The sequence below is a fragment of the Canis lupus genome, chromosome 3, assembly GCF_048164855.1.
Source record: "Canis lupus baileyi chromosome 3, mCanLup2.hap1, whole genome shotgun sequence".
NCBI classification, from domain to species: domain Eukaryota; kingdom Metazoa; phylum Chordata; class Mammalia; order Carnivora; family Canidae; genus Canis; species Canis lupus.
In genome coordinates this window covers 69,702,359-69,718,805 of record NC_132840.1, presented here as the reverse complement: position 1 = coordinate 69,718,805, position 16,447 = coordinate 69,702,359, and the positions used below count along the sequence as shown (strand labels likewise).

Sequence of the window (16,447 nt, the reverse complement as noted above, 5' to 3'; positions counted from 1 at the left end):
AAATGTAGTAATCCTGCAATTATTTGGTTCCATTTACTAGCCCTGCCATCATTTATGCTCTAGTTGTCATCTGCATTACACCTAAATACACACCACAAGATAACGTTATCGTTTTTCTATTACACAATGTGTACCTTACTACAAAGCCAATTCAATGACTTTCTAATTTCAGAGACTGAGTGTTTAAGTTTGAAATTTTTTCATTTTGTTCTTGTTGATATTTTATAATTATCCGGTGAGGTTTTTCTCTTTTTTCATTTATTATGAGTATGTTTTCCTTTACTCCACAGAGGATAGTTATCATAGATCCTTTAATGTTCTTGTCTGATTAATCCTAACATCCTGGTCTGGCTTCTCTGTCTTTTCTCCTAATAATGGGTCATATTTTCCTGGTTCTTTATACATCATGTAATTTTGGATTATAACCTGCATATTATGTTTTACTGAGACTCTGAATTCTGTTATGTCTAAAGGGTATAGGAGGTGTATGTATGTGCATGTGTGTGTAAAATCTTCCTACGATGAATGTCGATGCTTTTGTGGTTTAGAAGTGAATTTGGTGAGACTCAAGCTGCAAGCTGTCTCATGTAGGCAACAGCTCAGAGCTCATCTGATTTCTTTTGTCCTTTTTGCAGTGCTCTGTGTCTATGGAAGAATGTCAGCCAGAGACTTGGAGAGGATCTGCAGAAAAACCTAGGGATCCTTTTCTCTACCTCTCTCCTTTTCACAATCCCCCTTCTCACTTTGGGGTGACTGTATTTGTCTTAACTTCTAGTTTGTGGTTCTTTTTTTTTAATTTTTTATTTATTTATGATAGTCACACACAGAGAGAGAGAGAGGCAGAGATATAGGCAGAGGGAGAAGCAGGCTCCATGCACCGGGAGCCCGACGTGGGATTCGATCCTGGGTCTCCAGGATCGCGCCCTGGGCCAAAGGCAGGCGCCAAAGTGCTGCGCCACCCAGGGATCCCTAGTTTGTGGTTCTTCAGGCTGTGAGTCTGATTGGTCTTCTAGGAGCACTTCAACCACCTCATGTCATGCTGTGACTATGGCATGTTCATGTTCCCTGAACGATGCTACAAAACCAGGGCACACACCCCTTGTCAGACCTTTTGTGTTCTGACTCTGTTTTGTTTTTCTTTTTTAAGATTATTTACTTACTTTAGAGAGTGAGCGAGCATGTGCAAGCAGGGGGAGAGGCAGAGGAAGAGGGAGAGAGAAAATCTTCAGCAGACTCCCACTGATGTGGAGTTCAATGCGGAGCTTGATCTCAAGACACTGAGATCATGGCCTGAGCCAAAATCAAGAGTCGGACACTCAACAGACTGAGCCACCCAGGCGCCCTCAGTGGGTTTTTTCTTTTTTTGAGGTAGCTCCACGCCCAGCATGGAGCCCAATGTGGGCCTGAGCCCTCGACCCCAAAATCAAGACCTGAACTGATATCAAGAGTCAGACACTTAATCAACTGAGCCACCCAGGTGGCCCCAGATTTTTAGTTTTTATGATAACCAACTCAGAGATTCCCAATTAATGTATGTATGTGGGTGGGAAAGCCAAAAGATGTATCATAGCTTTCCAAGTATGGTTAAATACTGAGAATGAATTCCTAGCCAAGAAAAGAAACAAAATGTCACTTCTGTTAAACTTTTGTTTCAAGAAGCCTCCCCCCAGGAATCTCAAGAATCTATTCTGAACCTAAATGTAGGTTTACTTGGTAATGTCACAGAGTGATAGAAAAGGAGCTCTTTATCCTACCCAGTTTTTTAGTTTTTGTAGACATCAAAACTTATTTGTCACTTCTAATGTTGAAAATATTTTCATCAGGTTCTCCCAACTAGCTTATAACCAGATCGTGTACTATTCACCATAACCAAATCAGTGTTGTCATTGTCCAATTTTCTTTGTCTTTGTCTTGCCAATTAAATGATGAGATTTAGCATACAACTGTAATTGTTGGGATCACTGCTTATCTTTTTTTTTTTTTTTTTTTGCTTATCTTTTCATAAAGTGGGAATAAAAGCTGAGAATCCTCTGCCTCAAATAACATGACTAATACTTTTAAGCTAAGTACTTTTCTAAATCTTGTGTACTCCCTGGTAAGTAGAGCACTTTGATTTGCACAGACCAACTCTGTGAACTGCCTGCTCAGAGAATACAATACTTGCCTGCACTCTGTAAAGCAATGGACATTCCCTCCATAGGGTTGCAGCTCCTCACAAAAATGGCTGAAGAGTCCAGAAGGTCTATTCAGCACACCTTTAGTTTCAAGTTTCTTCTTACTCTGGAGAAGTAGAGGAGACAATAAATACTGCAACAAAGAACTGTTTCAGAATGTTAAAGTTCTCACTGTCAACATCCCCACATCTAAAATTCTAAACTCTCTTCTCCCATGGGGACAAGAAAACCCTATTCGACTTCTGCCCCTTTGACAGAGACCATCAAAGATTTTCCTTCCTTTTAACTCTACATTGTCTCCAACTCTCCAGGGATGGCTCTCAGGCCCCTCTAAGTCTTAAATGTCATAGAAGTTGGCTTACAAAACTGAAAAAGCTACAATCCCTTAAGGCCATGGAACTGCAGGCAGTGATCCCACCCACTTTCAATGCAGTACCCTCCACTCCCTTTGGCTATGCTCTTTATAAACAGATTAGCCAATTCTTGTTATTGAGGCATACTTATCAGACTTGGCTAGATTTGCATTTTAGCTATACCTCAAGACTTTGGGATGTACTATGGTGAGATTCTCCAGGCATTCCTTATGTTCAAGATAAACTGTTCCATAAGTAGGATGACGATACAATTTATCATCCAAACCTAGAGGTTTGAGAAAGGAGAAGTTACTAATAATCATGCTGGGAAAACAGGGGTAAACCATAACTGCCCCAGGCAAACTGGGGCCAGTGTTACTCTACGTATAACTCCTTTTTGATGGAGTGCCAACACTCCCATTGTCTTACTCAACTTTCTCTGTCTTTGTCAACTCCATTCAAGTGGCACCTCCTCAGAAAAATGTTTAGAGGCTGTTTCTTCTACTTATTTTTGACCTCAGCCTATAGAAAGAAAGCTAGAGTACTTAGCTTAGAATCATAATTCTGTCTTTATTAGTAGAAAAATCTTGGGCAAAGTACTTAACCTTTCTGAAGTGGTTTCCTCATTTGTAAACAAGATATTAATAATAATAGCACTTACTTCATAGGGTATTATGAGGATGAGTTCATGAATGCAAAGCACTCAGAACACCACCTAGTCTATAAATGCTCGGGAAAGTTATTACTTCCTCTAAAAATGTTCTCTTTTCTTCCAGAGTTAAGTATCAGATCAGTAAAAACATTTGCATTTCTGAAGGCAAGTTTGTATTAGTTACTTTTGCCTCATCTATTTTTTTCAAATTCCGATATTTTGAGGAGAAAGATTTTTCACTTCAGTGGCGTTCTGGGTGAAAAATTAAGTCATCTGGAGTTCCAATTTATGCTCTAGTGCTTGCTGCATTATACAAGTTTCTATTTGCTTTTCCTGGGTAGCTTTCTGGCTTTTATCTTAAAGCTTATTTCTGGTTTCTGTAGGAAGCCACGAGTTTGACACAGAAGTCTTTCCCCAAATCTAGAAGCTAAAAGGGAAAATGTTTTATAAAATGACTTTCTAACTCATTGGACATCACTTAAAATCTAGATTTTTGGCACACTTTGCATAAAATGGAATGGTAATATTTTTCATTTGTTTTATCTTGAAGATAGTCAATTTATAATTTCTACTTATTAAGACAAAATGTTAAATCTCTGCCTAATGCATCAGCCAGCATAAAAAAGTAATCTTTGTAAACTACAGACTTGTGTTTTTCAGTATTTCCTGAGGGCAGAGAAATGTTATTAGAGTGAAGATGATATATGCTTTTGATCTTAATTTTAGAATGGTCTTTTTTTTTTAAGATTTTTAATTTATTTATTAGAGAGAGAGTGAGAGAGAGATAGAGAATCAGGCAGAGGGAGAAGCAGGCTCCATGCAGGGAGCCTGACATGGGACTTGATCCAGGGTCTCCAGGATCACACCCTGGGCAGAAGGCGGTGCTAAACCGCTAAGCCACCAAGGTTGCCCTAGAATGGTCTTTTAATGTTTAGTTAATAAAATGTATGTAAAATGACATGATGAACCCTCATATATCTACCACTTGATTTATGAAAATAGGGCATTGCTAATATCCATGTTCCCCTACACGCCCCTTCTTCATACCATCCCTTCATTTCCCTTTCCTCAGAGCTTCTTTTTTTTTTTTTTCCTCAGAGCTTCTAACCCAAATTTTGTCTTTATAACATTCAGGCTTTTATTAGTAGTTTAGCCATGTGTTATGTCCCTCGACAATATATTGACAGTTTTAATAACATGTACAAATGAAATATTGTATGCCATTCTTCTGTGATTTGCTTTTTATCCTACAACACTATGTTCCTGAGATTCATCCATGATATTGCATAGCTGTAATTCATATTAACTGCTGTATAAAGTTCCATTTAACAGCTACAAAAAAATTCATCAATTTTACTGTTAATATATTTGTCAATATATTGATATATATTTATCAGTATGTCAATATATATTTAATGATTCCTATTTCATCTGCTATTAGAAGTGTTACGACATTTCTGTACGTATATCCTGGTAACAATGTTCAAGAATTTTTTTTAAGGTTTTATTTATTTATGAGAGACACAAAGAGAAGGCAGAGACATAGGCAGAGGACTTGATCCCAAGGCCCCGGGATCATGACCTGAGCCAAAGGCAGAGGCTCAACCACTGAGCCACCCAAGCACCCCTATTCAAGAATTTTTCTAGGATATTACTTAGGATGTGCTGGCTGTGTGGCATGCGCAACTTCAGATTTTAGTATTTGATGTCTAACTTGTTTTCCAAAGTGGTTGTGCTAGTTTACACTACCAAAGAGTATTCTCTCGTAGCTCCGTATTCTTGTCAGCACTTGTGATTGTGGTATTTTAAGATTTTTGTCAATTGTATGCATGGCGTGGTATCTTTGTGGTTTTAATTCCTGTGTTCCTGATTATCAGTGAGTTTAGCATCTTTTCATACACTTGGCTTTCCTTTTCTGTGAAGTACCTATGTAAGCCTTTGGATCTTTCTTCAATTGCATTGCCTGTCTCTTTTGTAAGGGGTTTTTCACCTAGTTTAGTTCAGTGGTTCTCAACTGGAGGAGAATTTGCTATTTAAGAAACATTTAGCAATGTCTATAGATGTTTTGATGGTCACAAGTGGGTAGTGCAGAGCCACTGGCATTTAGTAGGGAGAGGCCAGAGATGATGCTAAAACATCCTACAAGGACAGCCCCCAAAACAAAGAAGTCTCTGCCCCAATATGGTACCAGAACCAAGGTTTAAAAACTTTATTCTAGATACTAAAATGTTATCAGTTACGTGTGTTGCAAATATTTTCTCCCAATTTGTGGATATTTTCTTTTTCATGGTACCTTTTGAAGAAATTCTTAATTTTAACATAATTGAAGTTATTGATCTTTTATGGACTATGTCTCTGATTTAAGAAAGTTCCCCATCCTCAAAATATATCTTCCAATTGAGAGTTTCAAAATTTAATTTTGCTTTTTTTGCATTCAAGTCTTTAATCCACATAAAACTGATTTCTATTTATGATGTAAGAGTCCAAATTAATTTTTATATGGATAACTGACTGTCTAAGCACCATTTGTTAAAAGTCCATCTTACACCCACTGGTCTGCAATGCTGTCAAAAATCAAGTTTGCAGGAATGGGTTTATATCTTGTTCTTTTATTATCACCTTTCAATCTGGAGGCTAAAGTTATTTTCACCTTCCTATAAAAGAAAAACCGAATCCCACGAGTTAAAGGTTTTCACGAATTCTGAAGAAAACAGATCTTAAAAGGGTTTTGGGGGGGTTGTTTTGTTTTCATTTTTGTAGTGTTTGTTTTTATTTTCTAGAGAAATGAAAAGAAGGGGACCTGAGTTATTTTGAGTAGCAAGGCCAAATACCTCAAAACTGGAAATGAACTCACTTCACTGAAAGTTTTTTTTTTTTAAAGATTTTATTTATTTATTCATGAGACACACACACACACAGAGAGGCAGAGACACAGGCAGAGGAAGAAGCAGGCTCCATGCAGGGAGTCTGATGTGGAACTGGATCCTGGGACCCTAGGATCAGGCCCTGGGCCAAAGGTGGCGCTAAACCGCTGAGCCACCCTGGGATCCCTGAAAGTTTTGATCCTATAAACTACATTTGCCTACACTACATTTCAGGAAGGCTAGAAATGCATTTACTTTTCAAGTAGCCAAAGGGAGGCATTTCTGGAACACTTTCTTAATGCCTATAATTTAATCTTGCATATCATCTAATTGTTTAATTCAGGGGCTATAACAAATATTCATACTCTTTGCAAAATTAGTGAGAAAGGCCATTTTCCCAACTGATAAGAAACTTGTCAGTAAGGCTATTTCTGACTCAGTCTTTCCTAGAAAGGAATCCATAGTGCAAAGAAGAGTCGTACCTGACTGTCAGCCCCAGCCTTCAGATCCAGTTCCTTCAAAGCCAGTGGCAAGCACCAGTTACACAGAGAGGCAGAGAAGAAACAGAAGTAGACATATCCTTCTGCCCCTTTATTCTCTTCCTCACTTACTCTTCATTCTCATTTATCCCACACAAGTATTCAGTAACATCGAAACGGGATCATTTTATTATAATACAAACTATATTCTGGCTTTGAGGTAAGTCAAAAGCAGAACTATAAATTCATTGACTCAGAAAAAGTAACTTGGCATGGGGACCGAAGATTTCCAGAAAAAGAAAAAAAATTCAGTTTCTCCTTTAGGGTAATACCTGGAAAACGATTCCCTTTTTAAAATATGTCAATTACTTGGTATTGCTCATTTTTCCCCCAAACACTCTTGAAATGATTATCAACTAATGATGTAATTATTCTGGAGCCTTCACGTGTGCGTTGTAAGAAGGAGTGAGCCGGGATTTTCTGTGGTGACGGCACATGTTCCATGATGTCTACTTTTGACATTTGATCACCATGAAACTCACTGACTGATGGCCAAGCACTGACTTAGACTGTTCATCAAATACTCTGGTAGAACGGGGTGTCTCTAGCTGATTACCCTGTCCAAGATCAGGGGGTAGTTAAATCCCAGGAGGCTAAGAGGATTTATCAGATCTAGAGTCCTCAAAGTGATTATATAAAATTTATTAGATCTGGACTTCTGTTTAGAACCACATAGCAGAGAGACGCTTAACCAAAATTCAGAGACCTTTATTTACCAAATGGCCTGTATATAGCTCTTTCAGGAATACAGGAGGTCTCTGGTGGGTCTTTTAAGGAAATTTTCATGAATAAGTTATAAGTTTCCACTTCCATTTGCTCACATTAAATCGGCGACTTCCTACGATGAATGTGCAAAGACAAACAGGAGTTGCCCCAGAGACATGGCAAAGACGTACAGAAATAGAGCTTTCCAGTCATTTAGAGGTATGCAGTGCTGTGAATAAACCAGGCTGAGAAATCAACTTGTTTTGCAATGACCCCTGAGTTGAGGCCAAGCACAGCTTTTGATTATTCGTGGGGGGGGGGTGGGGAGGCCAAGACATAAACATAAAAGTCCTGCAACCATCCATGCACGCACAGTCTGCCCGGTGACTGCGTTAGATTCTGATCCCTCTGCCGGTTTACCTGCCAGGGAAAGGGGCACCTGTGCGCGTCCAGGTAGGACGAGCAGGCGGGCCTGCTCCCGGGGGGCTGCAGCTGCGCCGTACCGCGTGCTCGCGCCTTAGCCGCGCTCACCTGCAGACTCGCGCGGGGGCCGGTGCTCACCTGCGGACTCGGAAGCCCCGGCGGGGGCGGGGGGGCCGGTGCTCACCTGCGGACTCGGAAGCCCCGGCGGGGGGGGCCGGTGCTCACCTGCGGACTCGGAAGCCCCGGCGGGGGCGGGGGGGCCGGTGCTCACCTGCGGACTCGGAAGCCCCGGCGGGGGGGGCCGGTGCTCACCTGCGGACTCGGAAGCCCCGGCGGGGGCGGGGGGGGCCGGTGCTCACCTGCGGACTCGGAAGCCCCGGCGGGGGGGCGGGGGGGCCGGTGCTCACCTGCGGACTCGGAAGCCCCGGCGAGGGGGGGGGGGCGGTGCTCACCTGCGGACTCGGAAGCCCCGGCGGGGGGGGGGGGGCCGGTGCTCACCTGCGGACTCGGAAGCCCCGGCGGGGGGGGGGGGGGGGGCGGCGCTCACCTGCGGACTCGGAAGCCCCGGCGGGGGCCGCCACAGCCGCAGCGACCGCGACGCCAGGAGCACGGGAACGGCCGCCCTCCATCTCCGATGCCCGCCCAGGACGCCGCCAGGGGCCCGCGCAGGAAGGGGGTCTCGCCCCGCCGCACACGTTTGGGGCAGCCGAGGCCGAGGTGCCACCGCATGTCGCCGTGATACACGGGAATAAACGTGGTTCACGGCCAGTAGCCCGCGTTTCCGCCCAGTTGTTGACAACGCGGTCTCAGGTGTGGCGGCTGCGGGGTCGGGGGCGCCCCGAGCTCTGAATCCGCGTTACGGCGCCGCCCTCCAAGGCCGCGAGCCCCGCTGCAGAACCGGGGCCGGGGGCGCGGGGCGGGCGCGGGCGGGGCCGGGGTCACGTGGCCCGCGCGGGGTCAGCGCCCGGCGTGCGCGGGAGCACGCTCAGCCGCTCGGGCCGGGGCCGCGCGCCGTGGGTGCGCGCGCAGGCCGGGGGCGGGGCTTGTGGGGCGGGCGTCGGGCGCGCTCGGGGGGCGGGGCCCGAGCGGGGCGGGGGCGGGGCTTCCTCCTCCTCCTTTGCCTCCGCCTCCGCCTCCGCCTCCTCCTCCCCCTCCTGCGAGGCTGGGCTGGCGGCGGCGGCGGCGGGAGCCGGATGACCCGCGGAGGGGCGCCTCGGCCATGACTGCGGAGCTGCAGCAGGACGACGCGGCCGGAGCCGCCGACCGACACGGCTCGGTGGGCCCGGCGGCGGCGGGCGGGGGGCCGGGGTCCCGGGAGGGGCGGGGGGCGGGGGCGGGGGCCGCGGGCCGCGGGGCAGGCGGGGGCGGCGGAGGGCGCCGGGGCGGCCGGCGGGGCGGGGCGGGGGCTGCGGAGGGCGCCGGGCGGGGGTCTGAGGTCCTCGCGGGGCTCCGGGGCCGGGAAGCCTAGGGGCTTTGGAGAGCCGGCTCCGCGGGGCAGGACGTGGGGCTGTGCGCGGCGGCGCTGCTTGGGGGGCGCCCCTGGGCCCCGACCTGGGCGGGGAGCTTCCGAGGGGGGCGGCTGGCCGGGGAGTGCGGCGTGCAGTCCGGGGTCCCCTTTGTGGCTGTTTGAAGTGTCGGAAGCCGACCGAAGCGAGCCGACTTGCAGCCGGGATGGGCCAACACCTTGCGAAAGAGCGGGGGTCCCGGTCGCCACTCCCTGCCTTCCCTGGCCCCACCACCCCGGCCTCTTCTTTCTTCGCTTTTTCTTTTTCTTTTTAAGTAAACTTGAGAGCCGCTCCCCCCCCCGCCCCCCCGTGCATTCATCAGTGGAGTCTTAGGGAGGGAGGAGGGACAGAGCGATGAATAGAAGGTATTCTCATAAATGCCTTCTTGTTCCTATCATCTAGGAAGATCGAAATCAATACAAGGATTTCTGGGCTCAGAAAAATCAAAAGGCTGATAATGCCGCGTGTAGAAGCTTGGTGCAGTGAGCCATTTGAGAACGTCTTCTAACGTTACTTTGGAAAAGTTACAACTTAGCACCACCTCCTCACCCCCCCCCCCCCCCCCACAACTGCTGTGCTTTTTCGAGACCGAATGGGAGACCTGTGCCAAGTATTCCAGCCAGAGTCTGGAAAGGAGGAAATTTCGTAAAAAAAAAAAAATATTTACAAGGCAAAGCTGTCAGACACCTCCACGTGGGGAACCTTTTGTGCCTGTTTATTCTTCTCCTGCACACGGGAGACCCCGGGGGTGGAGGAGCGCACACATTTCCTTTTATAATCTCCTCCAGGTCCTGGGCTCCAAAATGAAAGTAACATGGATGGTACTTCACGTGCTTCTGATTTCTAACGGAGATGCTATTGTTAAGAGTCCCCAGATACCTATTGGGATCTGAGGCAGGGTTTTCCCCTGGTTTCACAGATCATTTCTATTTGTTTTTTTAGGACAGTGACTTCGAAACAGGTGGGGAAAATCTTTGAGTTTTGAGACAGTTGTGTTGATTTAGAGAAGAGGCTATTTTAAGGGAGGGTAGGTCATATTTAAATTTGTCCGCAGCCATGTGCCTGTTCATCAACGGGCATCTTCGTTTACCTCTGCCACAGTTTAAGTAGTGACCCCTCTCTCAGCACTCTGAGAGTCTGTATGTGAGGTGTTTGATGAGCACTTGTATGTAAGTCATAGCTATTTTGGGAAAACTTGGAACTCGGTTGGCTGTGGCTGGCTGGAGCACCCCTGACTCCTGGCCACCTGCAGAGTGATGACATTCACTGTTCTTTCCAGTGATTCGCCCCATAGAGACAGATGATAAGCTTGGAATGCTTGATAATGTTTGCCCCTTTTGTTTTTGCTAATGAAAATGCTTGAAATGAGCAGGCTAGGTTGAAGGAATCTCATTTAGGGAAAGTACCTTTCACATCTTAGAGGAAAGGTTTTAATAACTTCCTCATCTTGAGGAGTTTCATGTTAGAATGGACTCCGTTTGGGATTCTCTGAAAAGCACTCTGCGTTTCCCTTAAAGCATCTTTAATTGTTCTAGTTGAGAGGAGCTATCCTCCCCTGACACTCACAAGCTATTTAAAACCTAGAATGCTTCTCCTCCCTTATTGGTCAGTTGTCCACGGGACAGGCAACCCTTTATAGCCTCCCAAGAATTTTAGTGAGAAAAATGCAGCACCTTTGGAATATGTTCTCAGTATGTACTAGAGTCTGAAAGAGAATACTTTGTGATATTGCTAAATACCGCGTACTGCAGACTGATCCTCCAATATCTACAGAGATTTCTTCCAGACAGGTTTCTGTGTTGTTGTTGTTGTTGTTTTAAAATTTATTTATTTATTCATGAGAGACACACAGAGAGGGGTTAGGGGCAGAGACACAGGCAGAGGGAGAATCAGGCTCCATGCAGGGAGCCCCAACATGGGACTCGATCCCTGGTCTCCAGGATCAGGCCCTGGGCCGAAGGCAGTGCTAAACCGCTGAGCCACCCAAGGCGTTCCCAGATTTCTGTGTTTTAATCAGTTCTTGACTTAGATAAAAACCAGCAGCACCATTTACTGGTTTTGTAGGATAAACAACTTGAAGTCAGGTTGGTTCTTATAAACCTGTCATCCCTGGCAGCTGTACTAGGATTCATCACATGCTCCTTACCACTAACTGGAGCCCTATGAAAACCTGCCAGTTTCAGTAAAAATTTAATGTCCTTTTTGCTTTCTCTTGACTTATTGGCTTTTCATTCACGTTTACCTTGTCTCATTAGTTGTGATTTTTGGAACATCAGTCAGTCTTGGTTGGCTTTCACAATTTTAAGGCCTCTTCAGCTAGTCTCTGCTCACACAATGAGTACAATATTTATAAAAAGCATTGACAAGTACTGCCTCACCAGGCAAGATCTTTCCATGTGTTATATTTCATTGAAGAAATTTAAGCAGTGGCCAAGTGAAGCAGATGTTTTTTTAAGGAAGATAATGATGCTGGTAATAGTAGGAGCTAATGCTAATTGAGCATGTACTGTGTGCCAGACTCTGTGCTCAGCGCTTAACATATACTATCTCAGTACTTAAAACAACTCCATGAAGTTTTCTTGTTTTTTTTTTTTTTTAATATTTTATTTATTTATTCATGAGGGACACACACAGAGAGGCAGAGAAAGAAGCAGGCTCCATGCAGGGAGCCTGATGTGGGACTCGATCCCCGGTCTCCAGGATCAGGCCCTGAGCTGAAGGCAGGCGCTAAACTGCTGAGCCACACGGGCTGCCCTTCTTGAAGTTTTTTTTTTTTTTTTCCTTCATGAAGTTTTCATACAGGAAGGCTTATATTTGCTAAATAATTTGCCCAAGATCACCCACCTAATAAATGGTACAGCCAGGATTGAACTCAAGCAATTCTGATAGACCAGTGTAGCCTTGATCCTACTTTTTAGTCAATGAGCCTGTTGTCATAGGTCAGAACCTTTTACCCTCCAGAACTCTCCTGATGTTTTAAACTTTGAATCTTCTCTGCATTTTTCCTAAACATATAGCTGCTTTTCTACTTGGCTGAGCCTGCTACTGTCCAAAGAGATGAGTGGAGGGTTTTGTTTTTATAAGGAGGTATCTTATATATTTTTTGCTTTTTGTTTTTCCTCTTCAGTATCTCTTTTTCTCGTGTAAGAGGTAAACAAACCCTCCCCTTCCTCATTTCTTAGAGATGAATCTAGATCTGTGGTGTCTGGAGAGCTTTTTGATTGTGACTGCTGGAGGAGGATGCTACTGACCTCAGTAGGTGGAAGCCAGGAATGCTGCCAAACATTCTGTGATGTGCAGAATGTGCAAAACAAAGAGTTATCTGGCCCAAAATGTCAGTAATGCTGAGCTTGAGAAACCCTGATCTAGGTGATGTCTCTCCCTGCTCTTCTAAATTATCTCACATTAACTTTATTCTAGCTTAAGTGCCAGACACCTTCATTGTCTTCTATTCTCTTGTTGTTCAAAATACCGTCTGTGGACCAGCAGCACCTGCATCACCCAGGAGTTTGGAAATGATAGAGATTTGCGTGTGCGAGAGCCAGCTTGCACTGTCTTTCCAGCTGAATGGGTTCATCTCTTCCCAACTCTGTGTCCAGCGACCTCATGTTGGTAGCTTGAAATCATCACGGTGGAAATATTTATACCAAGGAAATCAGGAGGCTCCACAAATCAGCACACCACTGTTGGGGCCTCCACTCTAGACTGCTTGCATCGAGGCTTACCTTTTGGTAGCATCCCTGGGTGATAACTTGGAGAAGCTCTGTCCTGCTGTGCAGAATTCCCATTTTCTATTCATCTATGGCCCTGTGTCCCAGAGTTTCTCAGTCCACCTGTTTCTTTTTTTACATGTTTTCTCAGTCACATTTTGATTTCAAGTCACTGTGGAAAACTCAGAAAACACAGACCCTTGCAAGATTAGCTCTTGGCTAAGAGAGGAAGCACAGCCCCCAGACCGAGGCAAATTGATTCCCAGATTGCACCGCAAAGCTTGTGGTGGCAGCAGCCGTGGTGGCAGGAACCCAGTTAGGAGGTGCCTGTGGGGACCTGTCCAGGCTCCAGGGAGAAAAGGGCTGATTGCCCAGAGGCCTGCAGAGAGGCTGACCAGGCAGCAGAAGGTTAGATTGTAGGGCAATGACTGTTTTTATGGGATCAGCATTCCCCAGGCCACCCAAGGAGAGCCTTGCCAGTAGTAGGCTTTTAGTATTTGTCTCTTGGGAACGAAAGGGATCTCTCGGAGGTGACCAGTGACTAATCACCCTCTGGTGAAATCTGTGGCATTACAGAAGTAGTTCTTTTGCCCATTCCACCTCGGTTATTCAAGTATCAATTGGAGCCTCATTCTCATGCTTTTGTATGTGATGATTCCTCACTTCCACTGTTTGGCTGGTGGTTATTTTGGCGTTTGACTTTACTCCTACTATCAGTTGTTTTGCTTTTTTCCTAAAAACTTCTAGCGTGTATTTTTTTAATCATTTGCCACAGTCTTATCACAGATATACTGTCATTTGCCCTCCCTTCCAAACGGCTACATCATTTTTACAACTTTCTTAGGAAAATTAGCCCTGGAAAAGATGTCTGAGTTTATTGTCTTCATCTTACAAACATAGTAATGGGTTTAGGGAGTTGATTTAGTGTTGATCTCATAACCTAAGGCAAAATTCTGGCCTAAGGCTTCAGTTCCAGGACCTCTTCTACCTTGCTTCTCATTTAAGGGCTAACCTGTTAGCTTTCCTTTTATTAACTTCTTCCCAATCTGCATGGGTAATCCCAGCTTGCAAGTGACTTCTCCCCCTCTCTTTGCAAATGCTTATTAAATAGTTCTGCTTGTGTATCCGCATCCTTGGTAATAACCATGTGCTGCATAGTGACTTTTGTCACAGGCATGGAAATATATACTTGTCATAATAGTATCTGCCATATGCCAGTTATGGCCCTAAGCACTTCTTGGTGTGTTTTGTGTATTTACAAAAACTGCAAGTTATGAATTATTATGTCTTATTACCGATGAGGATACTCAGACTCGGCTCCTAATATAGCTTGTAAAGGCCTATTGTGAGATTTGAAACCAGTCTGTTAGCCTTCGTATTGCAGATGGGAAATGTGGCTTACCTGCTCAAGGTTAAATGGTAAGTAGCCGGACTGGGACTTCAAACCACTCTACCACATTCTACCTGGAAACACATGCCTTTCTAAAACCAAACTTTTCAACTGTCACTGGACGGAGGGATGACATGCTTTAGGGTATGTTCTCATTGAATCCACAGAGCAACCTTGTAAAGTAAGATTTAGTAGGAGGAAGTAGAAGTTGCTATGTTGTACAGCTAGTAAGTGATCTCACCAAAACCAAAGCGCAGGTAGTCCCCTCCCAATCTCTAGGCGGGTTCTGTGGGACAGGCAGGTCACAATATTTGACATTTCTATGTTTTTTTCATTTTACTAACAAATCCTGTACGCATTACTTCGTTTGATGGTGGTACCAGGGCCGTCACAGCTTATAGTGTACTTTATTTTCCAGATGTGGACATTGATACCCTGGAAAGCTGAGATGTCCACAGAGGCTAATGTGTGTTAGGATCTGGTGTATGTAGCGCTAGCCCCACTATCTGGGCTTTCTACATAAAAATGGAGGTCAAAATACCAGACAGATAAAGCCAAATCAAAGATCTCCGGGAATAGGGGCACCTGGGTGGCTCAGTGAAGCATCCAACTGGGTTTCCGCTCAGATCATAATATCAGGGTCCTGGGTTTGAGCCTTGCTTCAGGCTCTGTGCTCCTTGGGGAGTCTGCTTGAGGATTCTCTCTCTCCCTTCCCCTCTGCCCCTCCTTCTGTTCTCACGCTGTCTCTCTCAAGTAAATAAATAAATCTTTAAAAAATCTGTATGACTAAGTGCTGGCAGCATGCTATATGATGGTTGGTGGTCAGTTTAAACTGGAGTTATCCCAAACAAATGTTTTCTCTGTAATATTCTTGTCCAAGTTAGTACTTCCCTGCTGTCCTCTTTCATTTTTGGTGTGTGTGTGCCTGTGCAAGGACAGATCTCTCTTGATTTCATTCAATTGAAGTGAAATTCACGTAATCTAAAGTCTTTAATTTAAAAAAAAATTTTCTTTAAGAGAATAGAAGTTGGTGGGAGGTGCAGGGAGAGGGAAAGAGACAATCTTTTTTTTTTCTATTTAAGATTTATGTATTTGTTTTAGAGACTGTGAGACTGAGCGAGCATGCACATGGGTGGGTAGGAGGGAGAGAGAATCTCGAGCGGACTCCACACTGAGCACAGAGCCTGCCACAGGACTTGATCTCACAACCCTGAGATTATGCCCTGAGCCAAAACCAAGAATTGGTCACTTAGCCAACAGAATCACCCAGACATCCTGGGAAAAAGAGAATTTTTTAAAAATTTTATTTATTTATTCATAGACACAGAGGGAGAGAGGCAGAGACACAGGCAGAAGGAGAAGCAGACTCCACGCAGGGAACCCCATGTGGGACTCGATCCCGGGTTTCCAGGATCACATCCCAGGCTGCAGGCGGCACCAAACCGCTGCGCCACTGTGGCTGCCCCCCAAATTAACTATTTTAAAGTGTACTGTCCAGTGACATTTAATATACATATTCACAATATTGTGACCTCTCTGTAGTTCTAAAAACATTTTCAAAACCCGTATCCACCCATTTACTTATTCTCGATATCCCACATAAATGGAGTCATATGATACGTGACCTTTTGTGTCTTGCTCTTTTACTTAGTATAATGTTTTCAAGTTTCACGCATGTTGTAGCATCTATCAGTACTTCATTCCTTATAATGTCTGAATAATACTACAATCTGTGTATTTACTACATTTTATCCATTTTTCCTTTGGTGGACGTTTGAGTTGTATCCAACTTTTGGCTCTTATGATTAGTGCTGCTGTGAACATGTGTGTACAAACATTTGAGTACCTGTTTCCAGCTCTTTTGGGTGTATTCCTAGAAGTAGAATTGCTGGGTCATATGGTAATTCTGTCTTTAACTTTTTGGGGAACTGCCAAATTGTTTTCCACAGCAGGTGTACCATTTTACATTCCCACCAGCAATGCACAAGGGTTTTGATTTCTCCACCTCCATCCTCTCCACACACTTGTTATTTTCCATTTTTGTTTTGTTTTGTAACAGCTATCCTCGTATGTGAAGGGGCATCTCATTGTAATTTTGATGTGCATTTTCCAAATGGCTCATGTTGAGCATC

At 44.8% G+C, this 16,447-nt stretch overlaps 2 protein-coding genes across 12 annotated transcripts in view; one reads left to right on the top strand and one right to left on the bottom strand.

Moving 5' to 3' along the window:
- Positions 1-8,619, bottom strand: part of HTR3B (5-hydroxytryptamine receptor 3B) — a 57,875-nt gene extending 49,256 nt beyond the window's left edge. The window contains exon 1 of the mRNA XM_072822066.1: positions 8,258-8,619. Within this exon, the coding sequence (XP_072678167.1) occupies positions 8,258-8,339 (82 nt within the window). The 5' untranslated portion in view covers positions 8,340-8,619. The remainder of the gene's footprint in view (positions 1-8,257) is intronic.
- Positions 7,629-16,447, top strand: part of USP28 (ubiquitin specific peptidase 28) — a 64,972-nt gene continuing 56,153 nt past the window's right edge. For 8 of the 11 annotated variants that reach the window (XM_072822062.1, XM_072822060.1, XM_072822064.1 and 5 more), the window contains exon 1: positions 8,815-8,986. In XM_072822062.1, coding sequence (XP_072678163.1) covers positions 8,930-8,986 — 57 coding nt within the window. In that variant the 5' untranslated portion in view covers positions 8,815-8,929. Of the gene's footprint in view, positions 7,741-8,814; positions 8,987-16,447 lie in introns of those variants that run through there. The other 3 variants (XM_072822058.1, XM_072822056.1, XM_072822055.1) reach the window with 3 other exon arrangements.